Genomic DNA, 22,809 nt, shown 5'->3' with positions numbered 1-22,809 from the left:
CTCATATTTGTGGGTGCCTCTGGGTGACGCTGTGATGCTGGAACTCTGCATGTACAGGAGCCTTGTAAGCAGCTTTCTCTCTGCTTGATTTACAGCAGGCACGTCCAACAGGTAGATTGTGATCTACCAGTAGATCACTGGATGTCTGTGGTAGATCACTGGTAGGTCACTGGCACCCCTAAAAAAAGCTCACCCAAAATTTTCCTCCTCCCTCAAAAAAATTGAACTATGACCTGAAGCCCTAAACAAAAATGGGCCTCCCTTCCTCCTAAAAGAAGCTCAACAAGTTTGACCTAAACCCCAAAAAACAGGGCTTCCCTTCCTTTAAAAAAACCTCAACAACTTTGACCTGAACCCCCCAAAAGGGGGTAGATCACCCCCAGTTTTAAACTCTGAGTAAATCAGAGTCTCTTGGGAGGTGGCCACCCCTGATTTACAGTACAGTGGTACCTCGGTTTATGAACACAATTGGTTCCGGAAGTCTGTTCATAAACCGAAGCGTTCATAAACCGAAGCAAACTTTCCCATTGAAAATAATGGAAAGTGGATTAATCCGTTCCAGGCGATGAAAAACACCCCCTAAAGCAGCAATTTAACAATAATTTTACTTTCTACCAAGAGCTTTCCGAGGCCTATGGAGGCCTCCACGGAGGCATCGGAGGGTCCGTGACTGGGACGCAGCCACGGAAGCACTCCGATGCCTTCACAGAGGCAAACTGCACAGAAAGGAGCCTTTCCCCGACGCGAGTGCCCTGCGCTGCGGCCGCCTCTCAGTCAAGGCGGCTGAGTAAAGCGCGGGAAACGGGGGGGGGGTTCTCTTCGGAAGCTCTTACCTCGAGCTTAGAAAAGGGCTTCCAGCAGCAGTAGCAGCAACAGCAGTGAGAGGCTTTGTGAGTCGTTTCGCTGCACAGTGGTGGCAGCGCTCGCAGCTCTCCTTCCCCCTCTCTCTGCGGTGCCGGCCGGGCGACCTTCCTCCTCCTCAGAGCAGCCGCCGCCACAACCAGACGCCAGGACTGGCCGGGGTGGCTCGCGGTGCACCTGGCTCTGGTTGGAGCGGCGGCGGCAATGGCAGCTCTCTCAACCCCGAGCCTCTCCACTCCGCAGGGGCGCAATGGTGAGGGCCCGGCCTCGCTTCTCTTGACCCCTCCGTGAGGCCGGGCCTTCGCCGTCGTGCTCCTGCGACGTCTCTCCACCTTCGGCGTCGCGCTCCTGTGGAGAGGCGTCGCAGGAGCGCGAAGGTCCGCTTCTCTTGAGCCCTCCACGAGGCTGGCTCAAGAGAAGCGGGCTTTCGCGTCGCGCTCCTGCGACGTCTCTCCACCTTCGCCGTAGCGCTCCTGTGGAGAGGCATCGCAGGAACGTGACAGCGAAGGCCGCTTCTCTTGAGCCAAAAAGCGCTACGGCGAAGGTGGAGAGACGTCGCAGGAGCACGACGGCGAAGGTCTGCTTCTCTTGAGCCCTCTGCGAGGCCGGCTCAAGAGAAGCGGGCCTTCGGTGTCACGTTCCTGCGATGCCTCTCCACAGGAGCGCTACGGCGAAGGTGGAGAGACGTCGCAGGAGCGCGACGCGAAAGCCCGCTTCTCTTGAGCCAGCCTCGCAGACGGCTCAAGAGAAGCAGACCTTTGTGCTCCTGCGACGGTTCTCCACAGGAGCGCCACGGCGAAGGTGGAGAGACGTCGCAGGAGCGCGACGCGAAAGCCCGCTTCTGTTGAGCCGGCCTCGCGGAGGGCTCAAGAGAAGCGGACCTTCGTGCTCCTGCGACGTCTCTCCACCTTCGCCGTAGCGCTCCTGTGGAGAACCGTCGCAGGAACGTGACAGCGAAGGCCCGCTTCTCTTGAGCCGGCCTCGCGGAGGGCTCAAGAGAAGCAGACCTTCGCGCTCCTGCGACGCCTCTCCACAGGAGCGCGACGCCGAAGGTGGAGAGACGTCGCAGGAGCACGACGGTGAAGGCCCGGCCTCGCGGAGGGGTCAAGAGAAGCGAGGCCGGGCCTTCACCATTGCGCCCCTGCGGAGTGGAGAGGCTTGGGGTTGAGAAGGCCGCCATTGCCGCCACCGCTCCAACCAGAGCCAGGCACACCGCGAGCCACCCCGGCCAGTCCTGGCGTCTGGTGGTGGCGGCGGCTGCTCTGAGGAGGAGGAAGGTCGCCCGGCCGGCACCGCAGAGAGAGGGGGAAGGAGAGCTGCGAGCGCTGCCACCGCCGTGCAGCGAAACGACTCGCAAAACCTCTCACTGCTGTTGCTGCTACTGCTGCTGGAAGCCCTTTTCTAAGCGCGAGGTAAGAGCTTCCAAAGAGAACCCCCCCCCGGGGTTCCCGCGCTTTACTCAGCCGCAGCGCAGGGCACTCGCATCGGGGAAAGGCTCCTTTCTGTGCAGTTTGCCTCCGTGAAGGCATCGGAGAACTTCCGTGGCTGCGTCCCAGTCGCGGACGCTCCGATGCCTCCATGGAGGCCTTCATAGGCCTCGGAAACCTCGGGTTACTTACTTCCGGGTTTCGATGGTTCGTAAACCGAATGTTCGTAACCCGAGGTGTTCGTAAACCGAGGTACCACTGTATACAGATGCAGGAGGAGGGGCAGACTGAAACACCAATGCTTTTTATAAACATCACTGTGTCTATCAAAGCTACAGCCTCCCCCCTTTCTTATTCACTTCTTTTTAGCCTTGCAGAGCCACCTTAGTCAAATTGAATCCTCTGAGTCTGCACCCTCATTAAATCGCCAATAGAATTCTTAATGCTCCTGAATGCTCATTAACAACTCCCACTTAAGAACAATAGGGTGAAATGGTCAGCTATCGAATCTTGTCTGGGGATATATGCTCCATTGTCTTAACTGCTTAACTACCGGTAGCCACTTTGCTTTATTTATTTGATGTGTTTTTGTTACTGCTGTGCCCCCCCCCCCCAGCAAGCGGAGACTTAGCTGCTCTTGCTAAAGCAAAGCCCTTTCCACTTCAGTTTTTGGAGGGGAAAAGTGCTGGTTATGGTCTGTAAAATACATTAATTTTTTTGCTTCTAGGGGGGGCAGCTGCCCCCTCCTGCCCCCCCTGCCTACGCCCATGTTGATCACGGTGTGGATTTGCCAAACATGCCTTCCTCTTAGCACATTTCTCCCTTTCGTCCTGAGTTTGAGTGTCTTCAAAGCCCATGACACCTTTGGTAAAGGCTGTTCTCCAATTGGAGCGCTCACAGGCCAGTGTTTCCCAGTTGTTGGTGTTTATACTACATTTTTAAAGATTTGCCTTGAGAGAGTCTTTAAACCTCTTTTGTTGACCACCAGCATTGCACTTTCAATTTTTAAGTTTGGAATAGAGTAGTTGCTTTGGAAGACGATCATCAGGCATCCACACAACATGACCAGTCCAACAAAGTTGATGTTGAAGAATCATTGCTTCGACACTGGCGATCTTTGCTTCTTCTAGTACACTGATATTAGTTTGCCTGTCTTCCCAAGTGATGTGTAAAAAAATTTGGGGACACCCTTAATATGTATGTGTTTGTAACAGTAAGAATGAGAGAAAGTTAAGAAGAGCAGCAACAATAACTGTAGTTGTTGTTGTTGTTGATAAATTCATCCCACCCTGAGGGGCCCATGGCAACAAACAACTAAACATTGAAAGTAATACAACATTTTAGAAAATATTTTGAAATCCCCAATTGCTATTGAGAAATGGAAATGGAAGAATCAAGTATATATTTGCGTGGCTCTCAGTTACATGAGAGTAAGGGCAGCAAAACAAAGACAAAATTGATTTTTGGTTTTTGGTAAAACAGAAACCTTTTACTGGATTTTGGCAGAGCGTAGCTCTTGCTTCTGTCGATGTGCACATTTATTTAGATTATTATAATGTTAAATTTATTGGGCTGTATCCAGCATCAGCCATGTTAAGTCCATTGAAAATAATTGTCACGGCCAACTTGGTGCTACTAATTTCAAGGGGTACAATTTTGTGTTTAGAACATTCCTTTTTAGTGTTAAATAAAGGCACCTCTCTGCTCTGTAATTATCAAGGTGTGTGAATATCACAAGTATGATAATTCCAGATCTTTTGCATTACCTGTCTTCTCCACAAAGTGTCACTGATTCCCCTCCCTCTGAAGGTTGTTTGGCACCAAAGCCATTTCACTGCCATACGTAATTGAAGTCTGCTCCACGTGTTACAATCTTCTCCATGTGAAAACACTCTCCTGCAAGAAATAGTGTCAAATGAAACAGAACCTTAGCAGTCCGCTTAACTGCATTTGCTTTCATTGGTCTCTTTTCATGCTTGCCCCCTTCTCCTTCACTGTAAGCATTTAAATGATACGTTCCTCAGACAGGATAAATCACCCCAGAAGCAAGTTCCCAGGGCACCACGGTCGATTAATACATAATAATCAGAAGAGTTCTTGGCCGGTGGGAAAAGTTGATGACACCAATTTGATGAAACGCTTTTGGCAGGGGAGAATTGACCGCTGTGATCTGTATTTAGCCCACTGAGGTCCACTCTCTCTCTTTCAGGAGGAAGAGGGAACGATGGTGCACCCATCATCACCTTCCCCGAGTACGCAGGTTTCAGCGAGATCCCTGATGAAGATTTCCTGAACGTCGTGACATATTTGACTAGCATCCCCAGGTAAGTCTGACGCCAGTCTCCTCGATGGCTTGTGGGTCCAAATTAGCTCACCGCTTTCTCCAGGGCAAGCCCAAATGAACACCTTCTTGCACCTCCCATTTTGGCGTATTTCCCCCCTGACACCCCAAACCCACACAGTCGAGGGTGCTGGCCTAGGAACTGGGAGACCAGGGTTCAAATCCCCATGATGCTCACTGGGTGGCCTTGGGCCAGTCACTGCCTCTCAGCTTAACCCACCTCACAGGGCTGTTGTGAGGATAAAAACGTATGCCCCCTGAACATGAGCTCCTTGGAGGAAAGATGGAGTATAAATATAATACTAAATAAATGAAGTACAAGTAATTTTCATACGTGATTCTCTTTTTGGGAGCTTGGTTTATAATTATTTTTTTTAAAAAAACAACAACTATTGGGGTGAAGTCTGCCTATACCTTTTGTGAGAGGAGAATTGTGTAATTGAACAAATGTCAGATTGAATATGGCAATTGTGTATAAATATATTCCCCATAAACATATTTGGCAATGCAATTGAGGAAGATAACCACCCAGTGAGCTTCATTTCAGGAAGAAGTATTGTTGATGAGCTTTGCCTATAGTGTTTATAGAATCAAAATTCGGAAGAGACTGAGTTTGTTGCTGGTGAATGAGGGAGCCGTCTTTGCAATTTCTGTATTTCTGTATTTGATAACATACTTTGGAACTACGTTATCGGTTTCTGCAACTTTACCTGCTGTGGAGCTTTGGTGTGTTGTGCAATTTAATTTGCCCTGTAAGTATGGCTGCGTGTTAATGCATGCAAGATGCAAGGCTGTCCCTGAAAAATGTATCTCCGTGTTGAGTTATTCCTTGCAAATGTGTGGAATTGCTTCATAAAATCATAGAGTTGGAAGGGACCATGAGGGTCATCTAGTCCATGGGACTCAAACTCACAACCCTGAATTTAAGTCTCATGCTCTACCACCTGAGCTATCCCAGCTTCTGAGAGTTGGTGTAATGTAGTGGTTAGAGTGTGGAACTAGGACCTAGGATACCAGGGTTCAAATCCTCACACGGCCATGAAGCTCACTGGATGACTTTGGGTGAGTCCCTCCCTCTTAGCCTAACCTACCACAGGGTTGATGTGGTGATTAAATGAGATGGGGAAGAGCCACGTAAACTACCTCAAGCTCTTTGGCGGAAAAGACGGGAAATAAATGAAACAAACAAGTCATTACTTTGGTCTTCCTCCATCACCATCATTATCATAGAATCATAGAGTTGGAAGAGGCCACAAGGGCCATCCAGTCCAACCCCATGACAAGCAGGAAACACCATCAAAGCATTCTTGACATATGCCTGTCAAACCTCTGCTTAAAGACCTCCAAAGAAGGAGACTCCACCACACTCCTTGGCAGCAAATTCCACTCCCGAACAGCTCTTACTGTCAGGAAGTTCTTCCTAGTGTTTAGGTGGAATCTTCTTTCTTGTAGTTTGAATCTATTGCTCCGTGTCTGCTTCTCTGGAGCAGCAGAAAACAACCTTTCTCCCTCCTCTATATGACATCCTTTTATATATTTCAACATGGCTATCATATCACCCCTTAACCTTATCTTCTCCAGGCTAAACATACCCAGCTCCCTAAGCCGTTCCTCATAAGGCATCGTTTCCAGGCCTTTGACCATTTTGGTTGCCCTCTTCTGGACACGTTCCAGCTTGTCAGTATCCTTCTTGAACTGTGGTGCCCAGAAGTGGACACAGTACTCCAGGTGAGGTCTGACCAGAGCACAATACAGTGGTACTATTACTTCCCTTGATCTAGATGCTATACTCCTATTGATGCAGCCCAGAATTGCATTGGCTTTTTTAGCTGCTGCATCACACTGCTGACTCATGTCAAGTTTGTGGTCTACCAAGACTCCTAGATCCTTTTCACATGTGCTGCTCTCAAGCCAGGTGTCTCCCATCCTCAAGCCAGGTGTCTCACATCAGCTTTTCATCCGCCACTTTTTCCAAATTATGCTCAAAGCATCTCAGAAGAACAGTAAACAAATAGGTGCAACAGAAACAACCATGAGTATTAGCAAATGCATTCATAAATATTATATTTAAATCTGCATTTGGAAGCTAAAAAAATGATTAAAAGTTCCCTCAAACATTTAGAAGTATCATTGGCAAGGGCAGGAAAACTATCAGTTTGAGCCCAGGTGAGTAAGGGGACTTTATTATGGTGGGGGCTTAATTTGGAAAAGTCGTTGAGATGTCACAGTCAGGTCACTGGAAGCAGGGCTTTTTCTTAATGTATTGGATTTCCCCCCAGAAAGGGTAAATTGGGTTAAACCAGGAAATAATATGGGCTGGCATGTTGATATAAACAATGTCATGTGGATGCTAGAAAAAACTTCCATGCATGAGAAGCACCCATACCATAATAAACACCCATCTGAAAGCAGCTGAGATAGGACAGAAAATTCGACATAGGATACCCTTTTCAGTGACAGCTCTGTGTCATGAGTAAGGTGCAGTTTTGCCATGAGATTGTGAGTGTGTGTGTGTGTGTGTGTTGGCAGCTGTATGGATACATCACTAGCTCTTGGATTTGATTTTTTAAATATCCTGATATAACAGGAGTGTGTGGTTCGGCTTTGTGTGAAATTCTGCTAAGAGTCTCTATATAGCGAACAATGCCTGAGAAGTTTTAATGTGGTGTCCACGTTTTAGTAGCTTGCATTGCTTCCATTTCCATTGTGATTGGCAAATTGTCCACAGGCCGGCCCTACCATTAGACAGAGGGAGGTAGCTGCCTCAGGTGGCAGCTGCTGGATTGGTTTTGGAGGACAGAGCTGTGTGTAGGGGCCTGCTCTGTGCCTCCTGAGAAAGCCTGATTCCCCTAGATAGGGTGGAGGACAATGTAAGAGTCAACTACCAGTGTGGTTGGCTTTTGTAGGGTGGCTGGGGGGGGGGTCTTGTCCTTTGCCTCATACAGCAAAATGTCTTGGGCCAGCCCCACTGGTTACAATTGCACATTTCCTCTGTGCCACATAGCTCAGTACCAAAAACAGGATGGTTAGATGTCATCATGACATCACCACAGAAAGGAATTCCTCGGCCACCATAATTAATAGAACCTACTATTTATTCTGGAAAGCAGTTTATCTCTTCACTATTCATTTGGACACTTTAAGATATTACAGCCAAATTTTGCACGATGGTCCCTGAGATCACCAACAAGCAGGATTTTATCTATGTTTGGATCCAATTGGACACCATGTTTGGACAGAGGGAGGCAAAGGTGATCCTCTCTGCAGGTGTCGGGGGGGATTTTCCTGACAGGTGGGGCAGCTTGGCTTGGCTTGGCTGCAGTGGGGTGGGGTATCACTCCAGTGGTGGTGGCGGCAAGGACTGGACTGGCAAGGCAGGCTCTATTCACCCTCTGTGACCTGCCCAGTGTGCCCTGGGCACCAGCAAACAATGCTACGCCACTGCCTAAGAGTCAAGAAGCAGGCGAGTGAGGGGTGGAGGAATTATTTCCCTGCTCATAGCTTTTCTTGCTCCAAATAATCCCATAAAAAAAAAACCTGTTCTGCTGTATAAATATCAAAAAGAACCCAGTAGGCCCACAGGATATTGTGACATTCACTGTACTGTGGTTTTGAAGCATGCACAACAGTGACATTGATCAGATGGCGATATATCCTTTAAAGAAGAGCCATAACCCCAAATGGGAGGGGGGTGTTCTAATGTGCATGGCTAGGGAAGGAGATATAGGGCTAGGACCAAAAAACCAGAGAGGTGGGTATAATTCTGCTTCCACCCCAGCTGGTGCCTTTATCATCCAGATGTATCAGTCTTCTCCAGGGTTTCTGTTGGGGCTCGTCTTTAGTTCAGGGGAGATGCCTCCGGTTGCCAAATTAACTCCAAGTAGGTGGGTTCCCCCCCCCCAGTTAAAGATTGCCCTCCCCTGGGGCCACCGAGCAATATTATAGCTTTCTGCCCTGCTCACTGGGGTGCCCCTTGCTCTGACGGATTTCAGCATCCGAGCACAATGTTTGATCGGGGCACAAAATCCAGTGTACGTAGTAGGCCTGTGCGCAGTGCAATCTGCCTTTCCAGAGAGTGAACCCCAGGAAACGACCTGCAGTTTGGTCCTACGTGTGGCAGATTTCACATGTGTACATCTTTTTCAAGTGTTATACCACCCCTTCATAGGTAGATGGCAGCTTCGCAGGCATGGCAGGTGCATCGGGTGGGCAATGAGGAACGGGGGGGGGGAGAGCATGGCTTCACGCCTCTCCCACCAGAGAGGGGAGAAGCTGGGGGTGAGGATTATCTGAAACATTTCCAGGGTTTTTCCTCCCCCCCCCCAGCATGAAGCATGTAGGTGATGACAAACTGTTCACAGCGCTGCTGGTTGGGGAATCTGCAGCAAAGCAGCCTGAGCAATCGGATGAAATATTCATATATTGTGCAAGCGGCTAACCTGATGCTGGGGCGGAAGAGGGGAAAGGGGGGAAAGGAAAGAAGGGAGGAAGGAGGAGGGGAAGTCGCTTGCCTCTTCCTGCAAACACAGCTCGGGGTCTGGCTTGCTCACGCTGCTCCTGCTGCTGCTACCTAGCCTGCTTGTTAATCATGAGCTCAGAGCGTGCCACAGAGGCTGAGTTTTTGCTGCAATACCATTGCTTGGAACGGGGCTGGCCCTGTGTAACCCCATATACCTGCTCTGGATATTTTGCAGTCTGGAGGCTGCCAGCATCGGGTTCATCATCGTCATCGACAGACGGCGGGACAAATGGAGCGCAGTAAAGGCGTCTCTGACACGAATAGCAGTAAGTGCCTGGAATCCTTTATTATTTCCATTGCTGTTTTGCCTCCTGCAGATTGCAACTGCCACCCAGTTGCCTGCCGTTTACCTAGGCTGCGCTCCCTCGGTTGCTCGTGCGGCCGCATCCCCTTCGCTGCCCTACAGATTTCTGCCAACCTTGCATGCTGAGAAGCAGCAGAGGGTGCCAAGGCAGGACAGGCGCATCGTTCCAGCCCCGGGTAGAGGAAAAGGGCATGGCTATTTCTATAGTGTTCTGCTGCATGCAAGCTGCTTTATAGTCCTAATCTCATTAAGAGGCAGAGTAATGTAGTAGTCCAGGGGGTCAGGTGAGGGAGCCTCCTAGGTCAAGCCTTAGCTTAGGTGATTTGAGATGGCGATGGAGCAGGGGCTTATGCAAGCTTCTCTCTCTCTCTCTCTCTCTCTCTCTCTCTCTCTCTCTCTCTCTCTCTCTCTCTCTCGGCTTCTGCTCTCTCCCCCACCTTCCCTCACACTTGCACCAGTACCTAGAGAACGGGGATGAAAACACTGGTTTATGTGCTAATCTGAAGGGTTTGGGACCTTGCTTTTCAGCTGAAAAAAAGGCTCCCAGAGCAGACTGCAAAGAACGGCAATAATCAGGTTTTGCACAACAGGAGGTCACAGGAGGTCTAGCTGCATATATGCATACACAATTCTATCTGTGTGCCGCCTTTCAGCAGTTCAAACCATGCTCAAGGTGGCTCACAACATGGAAGAAATACCCAACGGCAGCGTAACAAAAGTAGTAATAAATGAGGCGTGACGGAGGAGGCATACGGAGTTCTTGCCCCTCCTCACGTCATTTTTGTAATCGAGAATCGCAGATGGGAAAAGCAGATTGGGAAGGGCAATTTCAATAGGGAGAACGTCATAGAATCACAGAAAAGGGACCCTGGGGAATATGCAGCCGTCACTTAGGGGGATTGAACCTGCAGCCTTGGCGTTATCAGCATCAAGCAGTAACCAAGCTCTAACCAACTGAACTATCCTGTATATGTCCTTTGGGGGCAGGGGCACACCCTGCCTTAGGTTCTGGCCGAATGAAAATTTGGAGCTTGCTACAGCTTTGTTAAAGTAAAAGCAAAGAGTGCCATGGGTAGGCATAATGTTGGCCTCCCATGTTGCATTATCCGTGGGACTCTAACTGCCTCATTTTCCATTGCATTCTGCTGCATGCGCAAACCAGACTTCGAGCATTAATGTTACAAGAGCATAGGCAGCAATACAGTTGGCAACTGTACCTGCCACTCGTAGGGAAACGTTTTAGACAGAATATGATGAAGCTACAGAAGTACTTTTTAGATGGTCTTCTAAAGCAGGGTGAGCCAATACAGTATGGTGACCGCCCTATATTAGACTATTATTACTATTATTTATATTTGCCGCCATTCAAATTTCTTAATTGTTTTACTCATACATGTCACTCAGGTTGACTTACATAACACAGTAGAACTACTAAAGCCGATCACAATAAACGCAATAAATAAAAATGTAAAAAACAAGCAAGCACACCTATGCAAATAAAACAGGGCTCTAGCAGATCCCACACCACCAAAAGAGGCCACAAATGCTTTTTGTGGTCCTTCAAACTAAGGACCAAAAGAGCAGATAAAAAGGAAAGCTTTTTCCTGGTGCGTAAAACTAGAGGGTGCCAGGTGAGCCTCCCTGGGAAAGGAATTCCACAAATGAGGGGCCACCACTGAAAAGGTCCATTCTTCTGTTTCCATCCTCCAGGCCTCCCATGGAGGGGGTGCACAGAGAAGGACTTCAGATGATGGCAGTCCTTGAGAGCTATAACACAATCTGGAAAGTGGCTGGAACCATCTAGCCAGCCAGAATAGCAGTCTGGTGGCCATCTATACCTAGGGAAATGGTGCGGCAATTCCATTCCATGGGGTTCCATCTGAGCTACAGAAAAGCTAATAAAGTGGAAGCTGAACAGAGGAAACATGAGAGGGGGATGTCCTATTAAAAAAAATGGGGGAGCCAAATGTGTCTACTCTAAAGGAAATGCCCAGGGAGTGTGGAAGCAGCCTTAGATCACTGACAGAAGGATGGGATATGGGGTAGAAAGTCATTGTGGTCCTCTAGCACCTTATATCTTTGGTCTCACCATTGCCAAATCTGCTTCGATAGCTTTTCTGGGTGCTTTTCTGGATTTTAAAATCTGATACAAACTGTCCTTTTCTGGACGTCTGATTTGGTACAAATGTAGTGGGTGGACAGGCAAGAGCCCTCTTAAAATTCAGCTAAAAATGTGCATCGAGCGCCATATAGAAAGATGGTCCTATGTATGCATAATGCTTATGGTTCTGTGTACTATTGATATAAACCGCTCTGATTCTTTTTATGAATAGCAGCATATAAATATATTTGTATACATAATTAAAGACAGGGCAAAAAAGTGAGATATGAATATTTAAATTAATTAGTACATGAAACAATGCTGTAATTAAGACATATATAAATCAATAATTAAATTGGGAGTGGGGAAGTTTAATTTTTCCTATGGGGGCCAGCGGTGGGTGGAGCCAGAACAAAAATCGGAAGTACCATTGGTACTTCTAGTTTAGTATTGTCTACACACTAAGTGGCACTGGCTCTCCTAGGTTTCAGGCACAGAGTCTTTCCTACAGGAGCATAGCATGCAGGGGAGGCTACTGGCCCTTGGTGCATGGGGTGCACTGCTTACGCCACCCTGCCAGCCCTGTGCTGCTTTGCAAGGCTGGGATCAGCCATGCAAGGCAGCTCAGGGATGGCGCCACTCCAGCAGCATCGGTGGCAAGGGCTGGGCTAGCGCGGCAGGCTCTGTTCACCACGCATGCATGCCCCAGGCGCCAGCAAACCATGCTACACCACTGCTTTCCTACCTGGAGATGCCACGGAGAATTGAACCTGGAACCTTATTCATGCAAAGCAGATGCTCTACCACCGAGCTTACAGCATGGCTCTTTTCCTCCCTGTGCTACTCCATCTTTTTGCCTCTTTCACACACACACAGCAGTATAGGGAGCAATTCCTCGAGGGGTGGTCTGGAGAGCCAGAGTCGGCCTGGGGGTTGATTATGCTGAGAGCTGCATAATGCTAGGGCTCCTCCTCCCAGAATTCAATTAATAAAATAATTTCATATGGGGTTGTGATTTTGCCTGGGTTTCCAAAGGGGATTCTGCAAAGAGATTCCCCAGAGGGCTCACAGATCTTCCATAGCACAATGGCTTCATAAGGATCTTGTCCCCAATTCATGTCCTCCTCCTCGGCAGTTTCTATCATCTTCACCACCTCACATTTCCATGCCTCTTCCAGGGCGCATTTCCCGGGAACCTGCAGTTGGTCTTCGTCCTGCGGCCGTCCCGTTTCATCCAAAGGGCAATCGCTGACATTGGCATCAAACTGTATCGCGATGACTTTAAAATGAAGGTACCGGTAAGCACTTCTCTTCCTTGCTCTGTTCTGCATCTTCTCTTTCTTAACTGTCAGCAGGCTTCCTTTCTCTCCTCCTCTTCCCCCTGGAAGTTGCAGCTTTGAGAGCGACATCATCCAGGGAGCAGAGACAGGCTCCTGCGACGGTTTTGCTTTGATCACAAAGCAAAGGGTTTGGTTGTTTGTTCCTCAGCTGCACTGAGGAGAGGGCTGCAAAGAGCCCAGGTGCAGAATGAGGTGACAGAATGAGGCAGTATAATTTTGGATTGTAGGAAGTACTGTTATCTCCTCTTTCATCTCTAGTTTTCCCTCCTATTTTTCGACCTAACCAACTCACAGGTTTGTTGTGATGGCAAAGTGAAGTATCCTTCATGGAGGGCCTCTCTGAGTAACTTAGAACAGGGGTGAGAAACAAATGTGATAAATACAAAGTTTTTCCTCTCCCCCCAGCTAAATTATGCAAACAATGCGACACAAATCCGATACTTGCTCAGTTTTGATTCTCGTCCCAATATTTTAATGTTTGCCAGATTGGGCCATTGTTGCAAGGCATGGTTAGATAGCAAAAGAAGAAGTAGGAGTAAAGGTGGAGGAGGAAAAATGAAGAGGATGAGCAATATGACATGCAGGGTGTCAGGCGTGTGGTAAATAGAAAACCACCCAGGCAGCTGCTAACCCATATCCAGACTCACAATGTAAATTCAGATGTATACACTGAGCTCCATCAATTGAATTGAGGAGCTTCACATGTGTATCAGAGCTTCTAAGATCTGCCCACTAAGTTTTATAACATAATGCTAAATTGACAGAAAATAAAGGGATGCCACAAAACTGGGGTTAATGCACGGTGCTGCTAATGGTCTTTGTTTCGTTGGTGCAGATCATCATGTTAAATTCGGTTTCCGACCTACATGGTTACATCGACAAAAGTCAGCTTACCCGGGAGCTAGGGGGAACCTTGGAATATGGACACAGTCAGTGGATACATCATCGGACTGTAAGTTACACCTGTTTGGTTCCTCCATCTCTGATGTCTACAAATGTAAATAATAATAATAATAATAATAATAATAATAATAATAATAATAATAATATGTTATTTATACCCTGCCCATCTGGCTGGATTTCTCCAGCCACTCTGGGCGGCTTCCAACAAAATATTAAAATACAATGGTCTGTTAAACATTAAAAACTTCACTAAACAGGGCTGCCTTCAGATGTCTTCTAAAAGTCTGGTACCATAGTTGTTTTTCTCTTTGACATCTGATGGAAGGGCATTCCACTACCGAGAAGGCCCTCTGCCTGGTTCCCTGTAGCTTTGCTTCTCGCAGTGAGGGAACCGCCAGAAGGCCCTCGGCGCTGGACCTCAGTGTTCAGGCAGAACAATGGGGGGGGGGAGAGAGACGCTCCTTCAGGTATACTGGACCGAGGCCGTTTAGTTTTGTAAATGTTAAGGACTGTTTCTTAACATTCCTCATTCCCCACACTCCTCATTTTTATTGAAGAAAGTGGTAAGTGAGTTGTAGCAGGTTAGGAAACAAATAGTAACAAACTTGGGTCATCTTTATTGGGCTGACAAAAGTCAGACAATTTGTCTAAAATAAAATAAAATCCAGTTTTTGCTTTCCTTCTCTAAGAAACATGTCTCTTTAATTGGGGCCATAGCCAGCATTTTCAAAAAGTCGTCTGCAGATGATGATTATTATGTTGTTGTTAAAAAATACTATGCTTATACCAAAAATACAATTTCCATACACTTTAAATTTGTTTGGAAGATATTTAAAACTGTTTGATATCTCTTAAATGTCACATTTCATCAAAAATATCCTACAATGGGAAATGAAGTTAGCTCTTTAAATGCAACTTTATTACATTTATGCAAGATATACATACATACATCATCATTTTATTTGTATGCCACCTTACCACAGTTAAAACAATGCTCAAGGTGGCTTACAAGATGAGAAAATTACGTAATTACAAACATAACAAAAAGTTGTCATAAACAATCAATAAAACAGATCAGAAAGTGGACAATCAAGTCAATGATTCCCACATTAAATCATGATAAGAACTAAAAATAAAGACAAAAATAAAGATACAAGAAACAGCAACAAGCAAACAATACCCCAGTCCAACGGTCTGTTCAGCAGCCTCAGTTTTTGTACGTATTCAGTTAAATGTAGCATGGTGATTCTTTATTTATTTGTCACCTGACACCAGTAGGGTATCAAGGCAATATGCCATTCTAGGGCAACCTTCCCATTGCATCAAGAGAAAAGGAGATGTCAAGATGCATATATCCCTGATAGAATATTTTGTTCTATCCTTTGTCATGGCAGCTGAATTTGATCAAAGACTCGTGACCTCTAAAAATAACACCTGAGCACTTTATTTAAGTAATCATGTTTGTTTTCATATTCTTCTGAAAGTACCCTTTTTATTCTGTCTTTACCCTGATCAACCTTGCAGTGTGCACAAAATAAATTTCAGGGCTAAATTAGGCGTGATAGGAGCAGTTCCCTTGGTTTGCTATGTGCTGCATTCACCTTTAAGGCAGGAGATAGGTAAAGGGACCCCTGACCATTAGGTCCAGTTGTGACAGACTCTGGGGTTGCAGCGCTCATCTCGCGTTATTGGCCAAGGGAGCCGGCGTACAGCTTCCAGGTCATGTGGCCAGCACGACAAAGCTGCTTCTGGCAAACCAGAGCAGCACATGGAAACACCATTTACCTTCCCGCTTGGAGCGATACCTATTTATCTACTTGCACTTTGACGTGCTTTCAAACTGCTAGGTTGGCAGGAGCTGGGACCGAGCAACGGGAGCTCACCCCGTCACAGGGATTCGAACCTCCAACCTTCTGATCAGCAAGCCCCAGGCTCTGTGGTTTAACCCACAGCGCCACCGGCAGGGGATACTGGGGTCTAATTTTAACACGAAAAGGGTGCATGGATGAGGGGAACTAAACCTCTCCCACCTTATTTTCCTGCAGTTTTCTCCAACACTGTCTCACTTCTGGCACAGGAGTTAATTCATTTAAGGAATCTCCAAGATGGTCAGATAGGATCTTGTACGCCTCCTTTTGGCAACTCCTGCAGCCAAGCTGGTGCCAAACGTATTGCTTTCCTTTCCTTTGAGCCACATCAGAGAGGCAGGGTGGGGTATTGCTTTCTGGGCAACCAAAGACACACTGCCCAGCCTCGCGCCCCAGGGAAGTCACTTTGGTGCTGCTAATGCAGCAAAAACAATGTGGGACGCAGCAGTGATTCTCCAGCAGTTTGACTTCAACTCCAGACACATTCTCTGGAGAAAGATGGATACCAACTTTCAAGGAATCTGAAGTGACAGAGTGCAAAGAGGCAAGGGAAGATTGGGCTCCCCACACCCACACATCCCTTTTGATGTCAGAATTAGACCCTGCTGCCCCTCACTTTGTACTCAAACAGGACAAGCGTATAAGCAACAATCCCAGCCATCTATTATTGTGCCTGCTTTGGTCTTTGGAGGTTTGAAGAGATCGGAAAGGCGTAAATAAGCAGCATTCTAAATCAATGGTGACGGAACTTTTCAGCCTGAGGATTGCATCCCTTCTGGGGGCCACAGGCCAGTGGTCAATTTGGCCAGAGGCAAAAGCAGGTTAGAGTAGGGGGTGTGATTAGTCCCTTTGTGAGTCTGTATTCCAGGCTTGGGCCTGTGGATTTTCAAAAGTCTTTCCACCTGCAAAATCCTTCCAGGCCATTGAGAATTTCGCCATGACCGTGAAAACAATAGCGCAGATGTTGCAGACTTTTGGAACGGACTTGGCAGAGACGGAACTTCCCAACGATGTGCAATGTACGGAGGAGCTCCTGTCTTCGCACACAGAGCAGCACAACAAGCTGAAGGTGAGCATGCGCAGAGTTCCAATGCCGGGAGAAAGGCTGCATTCAGTGCATCAGGCCTGCCATTTCTGCACACCCCTCCAGTTCATCCTTTGATTTCTGGGATGGAGGTCAGGTCCAAAGGCTGGAAATAGAAATGGGTGAATCAGCTGCATCACTTTTGTGTGTGTTCATTCCTAAGTCTGTTCTGTCTCATCACCACATTAATCTGCAAATTTAAAAACACACACATGGAAATTCATATTTAAATAAAGCATTTCCCCACAAAATAAAATTCCTCTCAAAACAGCACATTTCCAAATATTCAAGTTTTTATTTATTGAATTTCTATCCCTTGCTTCCTCCCCAGGAAGCCAAGGGGGCCAAACTGATGCACAATTTAAAAACAAAAACAAGCAAAAAAAATCATTCTAAAAGAAGTAAAACATTCTAAAAGCAATTACAATTAAAACACTCCTCCCATATTGAACCTGGGACCTTTTGTATGTAGTATGTAATTCAGCATTCAGTTCTCCAGTAATCTTTTGCTTTCTTGGATGGCCTCACAAAAGCTTCTTAAAGTGTTTCCGGATAATTATTGCACCCACTCACTGTTGCTGTTTTTAGCATTGTTAAAAATAATGCAATTAGTCAGCGCCAACACTTCGATCTAAAAATGGATGTACAGTTCTTGCATGATGCTACACCATTGTTTGCCAACCTGGTGCCCTCCAGCTACAACTCCCATCACCCGGCACTACATAAAGTCCTGCTGGCAGGGCAGGGCAAGAGTTGGATTGTGGCCTAAAATGCATATTATTCATTGACTTAAATGCTCTTGCAAGTTTACTCAAAACACACACCCATGTGAGATGGTAGATTTGCCTGCCTCAGGCATCTCACATGGCCCCCTTGATGTGGCTGGACTATGGCACAGCACAGGGGACCCAACTGATGCCAGAGAGATGGTTTGGGTGGATGGGTGCATCTTAATAACACCACCTAAGGAACATTTTGACCTGTGTCCTCAATGGCTCATTAGAAAGGGCAGCAGTGTACAGATCTGGTAGCCCCTTAGGTCTAGCCCCAGCAGCTCCTGGCGATATTATGGGATATTCTGATGAAATGAGGGCATTTCTTCTCTCCCCTGCCTCTCTCAACAGGATGAGCTGAAACTCGCAGTGAAACAAGGGGCCACGCTGCTGACTTGCATCAGAGAGCCTGTCACACGAAGTGCCACCAGCAAACTGAGCCCAGACGAGCTTGAAAACGTGGCCACCGTGGAAAGGTCGGAGAAGAGCTCAGCTTTTAACCAGCTTTCTGATTAACCAAATGGATCAGTCATTTAATTTGCATGCTGCCTTTCCAAAGTTGAAACCGTGCTCAAGGCGGCTTGCAACCATACTGAAAATTACAAACATAACGGAAGTAGTCATAAACAATAAACGCATCAAAACGTACACAACCAAACTGAACCCTTTCCACATAAATCATAAGGTGATAAAATAAAGGTACAAACAATTAATATCAATAACAGCAACAACCCCCTCCTAAACAACCCCCCCCAGCCCAAGAGTCTGTTCAGCAGCCTCAGCTTTTGTAGCTGGAGTCAGTCCGGGCTCTGGCTTCCCAAGCCAGGTGAAAAAGGCCTGCAAAGCAGGGAGCAAGCATTCAAGGACTCACAACCAAGATGGTCTCTGGCATCTTCAGTAACCTCAGCTTTTGTAGCTGGAGTCAGTTAGGGCCTCACCCTCCCAGGCCAGGTGGGGAAAGGCCTGCAAGGCAGGGAGCAGGTCTTCCAGAATTTTGCAGCCAAGATGGTCTCCTTGAGAAAGAGTGAATTTGTCTTCAGTCCTACCTAGTCTAGCATCCTATCCTCATGGTGGCCAACCAGAAGCCTGTGGGAAACCAGCAAGAGAAAGGCATGCAGTTTGTAGCTGGCCCTCTAGTTCTGTAATGTCCACACTGCCTGACAGTGTCTCTCCACGGTTTCAGACCACGGTTCTAAACTTGGATATTGCTGAAGATTGAACCTGGAAACTTCTGCAGGCGAAGCAGATGCCTTACCTCTGAGCTATTGCTGCTCACTAGTCTGGCTCTACTTGATCTCATTGCTCTGAATTCAAGGGAAGCATTTGCCTACCCAAATCAAATCCCATTCTCTAATTGCCTCAACAGGTTGCTAGCTCAGCTGGATGAAACGGAGAGAGCCTTTGATCAGTTCTGGTCCAAACACCACCTAAAGCTTGAACAGTGTTTGCAGCTCCGACACTTTGAGCAGGATTTCAGAGAGGTATTTTTGATTTATCCCACACAATTTTTAGAATGGCTCCCCCCCATTCCCCCCTCCTAGTGAAATATCTGTTGAAGGTGATAAGCATTATTACCACAAGAAGGTGTAAAAATGCAGGCTCCTTACAAGTGCCATACATAATGTTCATAACTGACTTTGGACAGCTGTTTGGAAAGGAAGGTGTATTTAGAGTCCCTTGAGCTAAAAGGAAATTTTCCTAAACATTTGCTGTTGGCCAAGCAGTGGGTTCACCAGTCAGGTTTAGCATATTGTTGTGTGGCGAGTCCTGGTTCCAGTTTATATGTGCCTGTATGAAATTCACAGACAAAGACACATGGAATCATGGGGTTATAGAGCTGGAAGGGACCACACAAGTGTCATCTAGTCCAACCCCTTGCAATGCAGGAATCTTTTGCCCAACGTGGGGCTCGAACCCATGACCCCATGGAACATATGTAAAACAATTCACATTACATTGTAGAGGCATAATGCATAGGCAGTGACCCAGATGGTTTATCTCTGCTGCAGTCAGCTGTGAAGCAGGATCAGAACAGTGTAAGTGCTTACTCAGCAGCAAGCCTGGATTTAATCTGCATTTGGTGAAATTTGTAAACCACTTTGAGGTTTTCTACAATCAAGCAGTATATAAATTTTGTGAAATGAATAAAAATAAATGTAGAGCTCTGTTTTCTCAAATACTTAAAAATGGTAAAGGGACCTCTGGCCATTAGGTCCAGTCGCGGATGACTCTGGGGTTGCGGCACTCATCTCGCTTTACTGGCCCAGGGAGCTGGCGTACAGCTTCCGGGTCATGTGGCTAGCATGACTAAGCCGCTTCTGGCGAACCAGAGCAGCGCACGGAAATGCCATTTACCTTCCCGCCGGAGCAGCACCTATTTATCTACTTGCACTTCGTGCTTTCGAACAGCTAGGTAGGCAAGAGCAGGGACCGAGCAACAGGAGCTCACCCCGTTGTGGGGATTCGAACCGCCAACCTTCTGATTGGCAAGCCCTAGGCTCTGTGGTTTAACCCACAGCTGTTATTATTTTGATGTTATGTTTAATGGTGCTGTTTTAGGATACCCAGATGCTATTTTAATTATTTGGAATTCTGTTTTATCACAATTGTTTTCTGTAATTTGTATTTGCTAATTGAGCCCATAACATGGTTCTCTGTGAGACTATATGGTTATTGTACAAAAAGCCACCTTCCAAGGGTATATATTTTATTTTTATTTATTAAATTTATATACCACCTTTCATCCGAGGATCACAGTGCAATTTACAGTATAAAAACACAAAAATACATAACATAATGACAATCAAAACAGTAACACCCTCCCCTCCAGTTTAAAAGGCCTTAGATTGTTTAATCAGCCAAAGGCCTGGTTATTGAGGAATGTTTTTGCCTATCACCTAATGATATGTAATGAAGGCCCAGGTGAGCCTCCCTGGGGAAAGCATTCCACAAATGGGGAGCCACCACAGAAAAGACCCTCCTCCTGTGTTGCCACCCCCAGACCTCATAAAGAAGGGTCTCAGATGATGATTGCACATACCCTATGATGATCCTATATACATCCACCCTAAAATGCAGGGTAGAAATGTTTTGTATTGCTTTAAAATGTTTATTTTATACATCACATAGATAGGTTTGTGCGATTTGCGGTATGGAAATTGAAGGAACAGGCAAATACATAATAAATGATTAGCAGAAGAGGTGTCCTATTCCTATGGCTATTGATTATGACCGGGTAACTGCCAGGAAGCTTGTTAATTTGTTCCATCTGTGTTTTTGCAAATATTCCTCTATAGGTCAAACTGGCCCTGGACAACCTGATGGAAGTGCAGGCAGGGTTCACGGATATTGGAGACAGTGTCTCCCGAGTGGAGAACATTCTAAAGGAGCGGAAGCAATTAGAAGAGAGAGGACAGGTTTGCCTGCTTTAATTTTGTTTTACAGACCTTATAAAAGCAAAGCAAGCTACAGACCTTATAAGACTATATCACAGATATCGGAAACTATTTGTTTACTTTAGCGTTGTAAAAGTACGTGGCACACTGCAGAGTTTCCCAAGCGAAAAAGAAACTACAGAGGGGAGGTGTGAGAGAAGGAGACAGGGCAGCAAAGGCTGGTGGCGAGGAAATGCAGCTGTGCTTTGTTGCAGGACCAGCATCAAGAGCTGGAAAAGTTGGGCACCTGCCAAGAGCCCATATGCCAGCAGGGGATAGAGGCCTGCTGTGCCCCACTTCTTCATAATTCATGGAGGAGAGGACTGTTGATGGCTGCTAGCCATGATGGCTTGGAGGCGGCAATGCTTCTGAATATCAGCTGCTGGAATAATAATAATTATTATTATTATTATTTATAATTATTTGTACCCCGCCCATCTGGCTGAGTCTCCCTAGCCATTCTGGGCGGCTCCCAATCGAGTATTAAAACAATACAGCATTAAATATTTCAAACTTTCCCTAAACAGGGCTGCCTTCAGATTTTTTAAAAAAATAGGATAGCTGCTTATTTCCTTGACATCTGATGGGAGGATGTTCCACAGGGCGGGTGCCACTACCAAGAAGGCCCTCTGTCTGGTTTCCTGTAACCTTACTTCTCGCAATAAGGGAACCGCCAGAAGGCCCTCAGCGCTGGATCTCAGTGTCCGGGCTGAATGATGGGGGTGGAGGTGCTCCTTCAGGTATACAGGAAGCCACAGGAAGCGATGAGAGTGCTCTTGTGCATGGGTCCCGCTTGCGGGTTTCCCGGAGGCATCTGGCTGGTCACTGTGAGAACAGGATGCAGGACTAGATGTGCCACTAGCTTGCCCCAACAGGCCCTTCTTCTGTTCTTATCATTGAGAGTTGCTCTCCTGGAGGCGGTTGGAGGATGGATGGTGGCTAACAGATTGAGGTTGAATCCTGACAAGAGAGAAGTACTGTTTTGGGGGGATGGGGTGGGTGGGTGTGGAGGTCACCCTGGTCCTGAATGGGGTAGCTGTGCCCCTGAAGGACCAGGTGGGCAGCCTGGGAGTCATTTTGGACTCACAGCTGTCCATGAAGGCACCAGCTCCATCTGGTACTTAGGATAATACCCTCCCTGCCCGCAGACTGTCTCGCCAGAGTGGTACATGCGCTGGTTATCTCCCACTTGGACTACTGCCTTTGTGTCCGTTTCACCTGACCCTTATTTCATAATATCTGAAACCTTTAAAAATGCTTCTCATGTTACATTTTTCTTTTCACAGGAGCCATTGGAAAAAGCCCAGTCCTTAGCGCTCCATGGAGACCAGCTGATCCAAAACAACCATTATGCAATTGACTCCATTAGACCAAAGTGTGTTGAACTCAGGCGCATCTGCGATGATTTTGCCAACGAGACCAAGAAAAAATACGACATTTTAGGGAAGTCGCTGGAATTGCACAAACAATTAGATAAGGTAAGAAGTGTGGAACTAGCGGGCACAAGGGCAGGGAATGTTGATTTTTGATAGTATTTAATTGAAGATGAACAGATTAACAAGGATGGCTTAAAGAAAACCTCTTCATCTGTTAGCTACCAGTTGCCTCAAGCCCCCAAATCTTGCTGCCACAATTATTTCCAAGAAACTTGCCCTATCCAGGACTTTGTTACTTTCTATGTCGGAACTCTGTCTGGAGGTTAATAATAATAATAATAATAATAATAATAATAATAATAATAATAATATATTTATTATTTATACCCCGCCCATCTGGCTGGGTTTCCCCAGCCACTCTGGGCGGCTTCCAACAGAAAAATAAAGCACAATAATCTATTTACAGATTTTCCTCTGT

General features: G+C 46.7%; 1 protein-coding gene across 6 annotated transcripts in view; it reads left to right on the top strand.

The window, feature by feature from the left end:
- The window catches only part of MCF2L2 (MCF.2 cell line derived transforming sequence-like 2), a 203,548-nt gene that overhangs the window by 46,854 nt on the left and 133,885 nt on the right, over positions 1 to 22,809 (top strand). For 5 of the 6 annotated variants that reach the window (XM_088669225.1, XM_088669224.1, XM_088669227.1 and 2 more), the window contains exons 3-11: positions 4,498 to 4,612; positions 9,324 to 9,414; positions 12,732 to 12,851; positions 13,729 to 13,845; positions 16,584 to 16,733; positions 17,873 to 17,997; positions 18,888 to 19,002; positions 20,818 to 20,937; positions 22,242 to 22,433. In XM_088669225.1, coding sequence (XP_088525351.1) covers positions 4,498 to 4,612; positions 9,324 to 9,414; positions 12,732 to 12,851; positions 13,729 to 13,845; positions 16,584 to 16,733; positions 17,873 to 17,997; positions 18,888 to 19,002; positions 20,818 to 20,937; positions 22,242 to 22,433 — 1,145 coding nt within the window. The remainder of the gene's footprint in view (positions 1 to 4,497; positions 4,613 to 9,323; positions 9,415 to 12,731; positions 12,852 to 13,728; positions 13,846 to 16,583; positions 16,734 to 17,872; positions 17,998 to 18,887; positions 19,003 to 20,817; positions 20,938 to 22,241; positions 22,434 to 22,809) is intronic. The other variant, XM_088669226.1, reaches the window with a different exon arrangement.

Source organism: Zootoca vivipara, chromosome 5 (assembly GCF_965207765.1).
Source record: "Zootoca vivipara chromosome 5, rZooViv2.hap1.1, whole genome shotgun sequence".
NCBI lineage: Eukaryota > Metazoa > Chordata > Lepidosauria > Squamata > Lacertidae > Zootoca > Zootoca vivipara.
The sequence above is the reverse complement of the archived record's forward strand: the minus strand, read 5'-3'. Positions and strand labels throughout refer to the sequence as shown.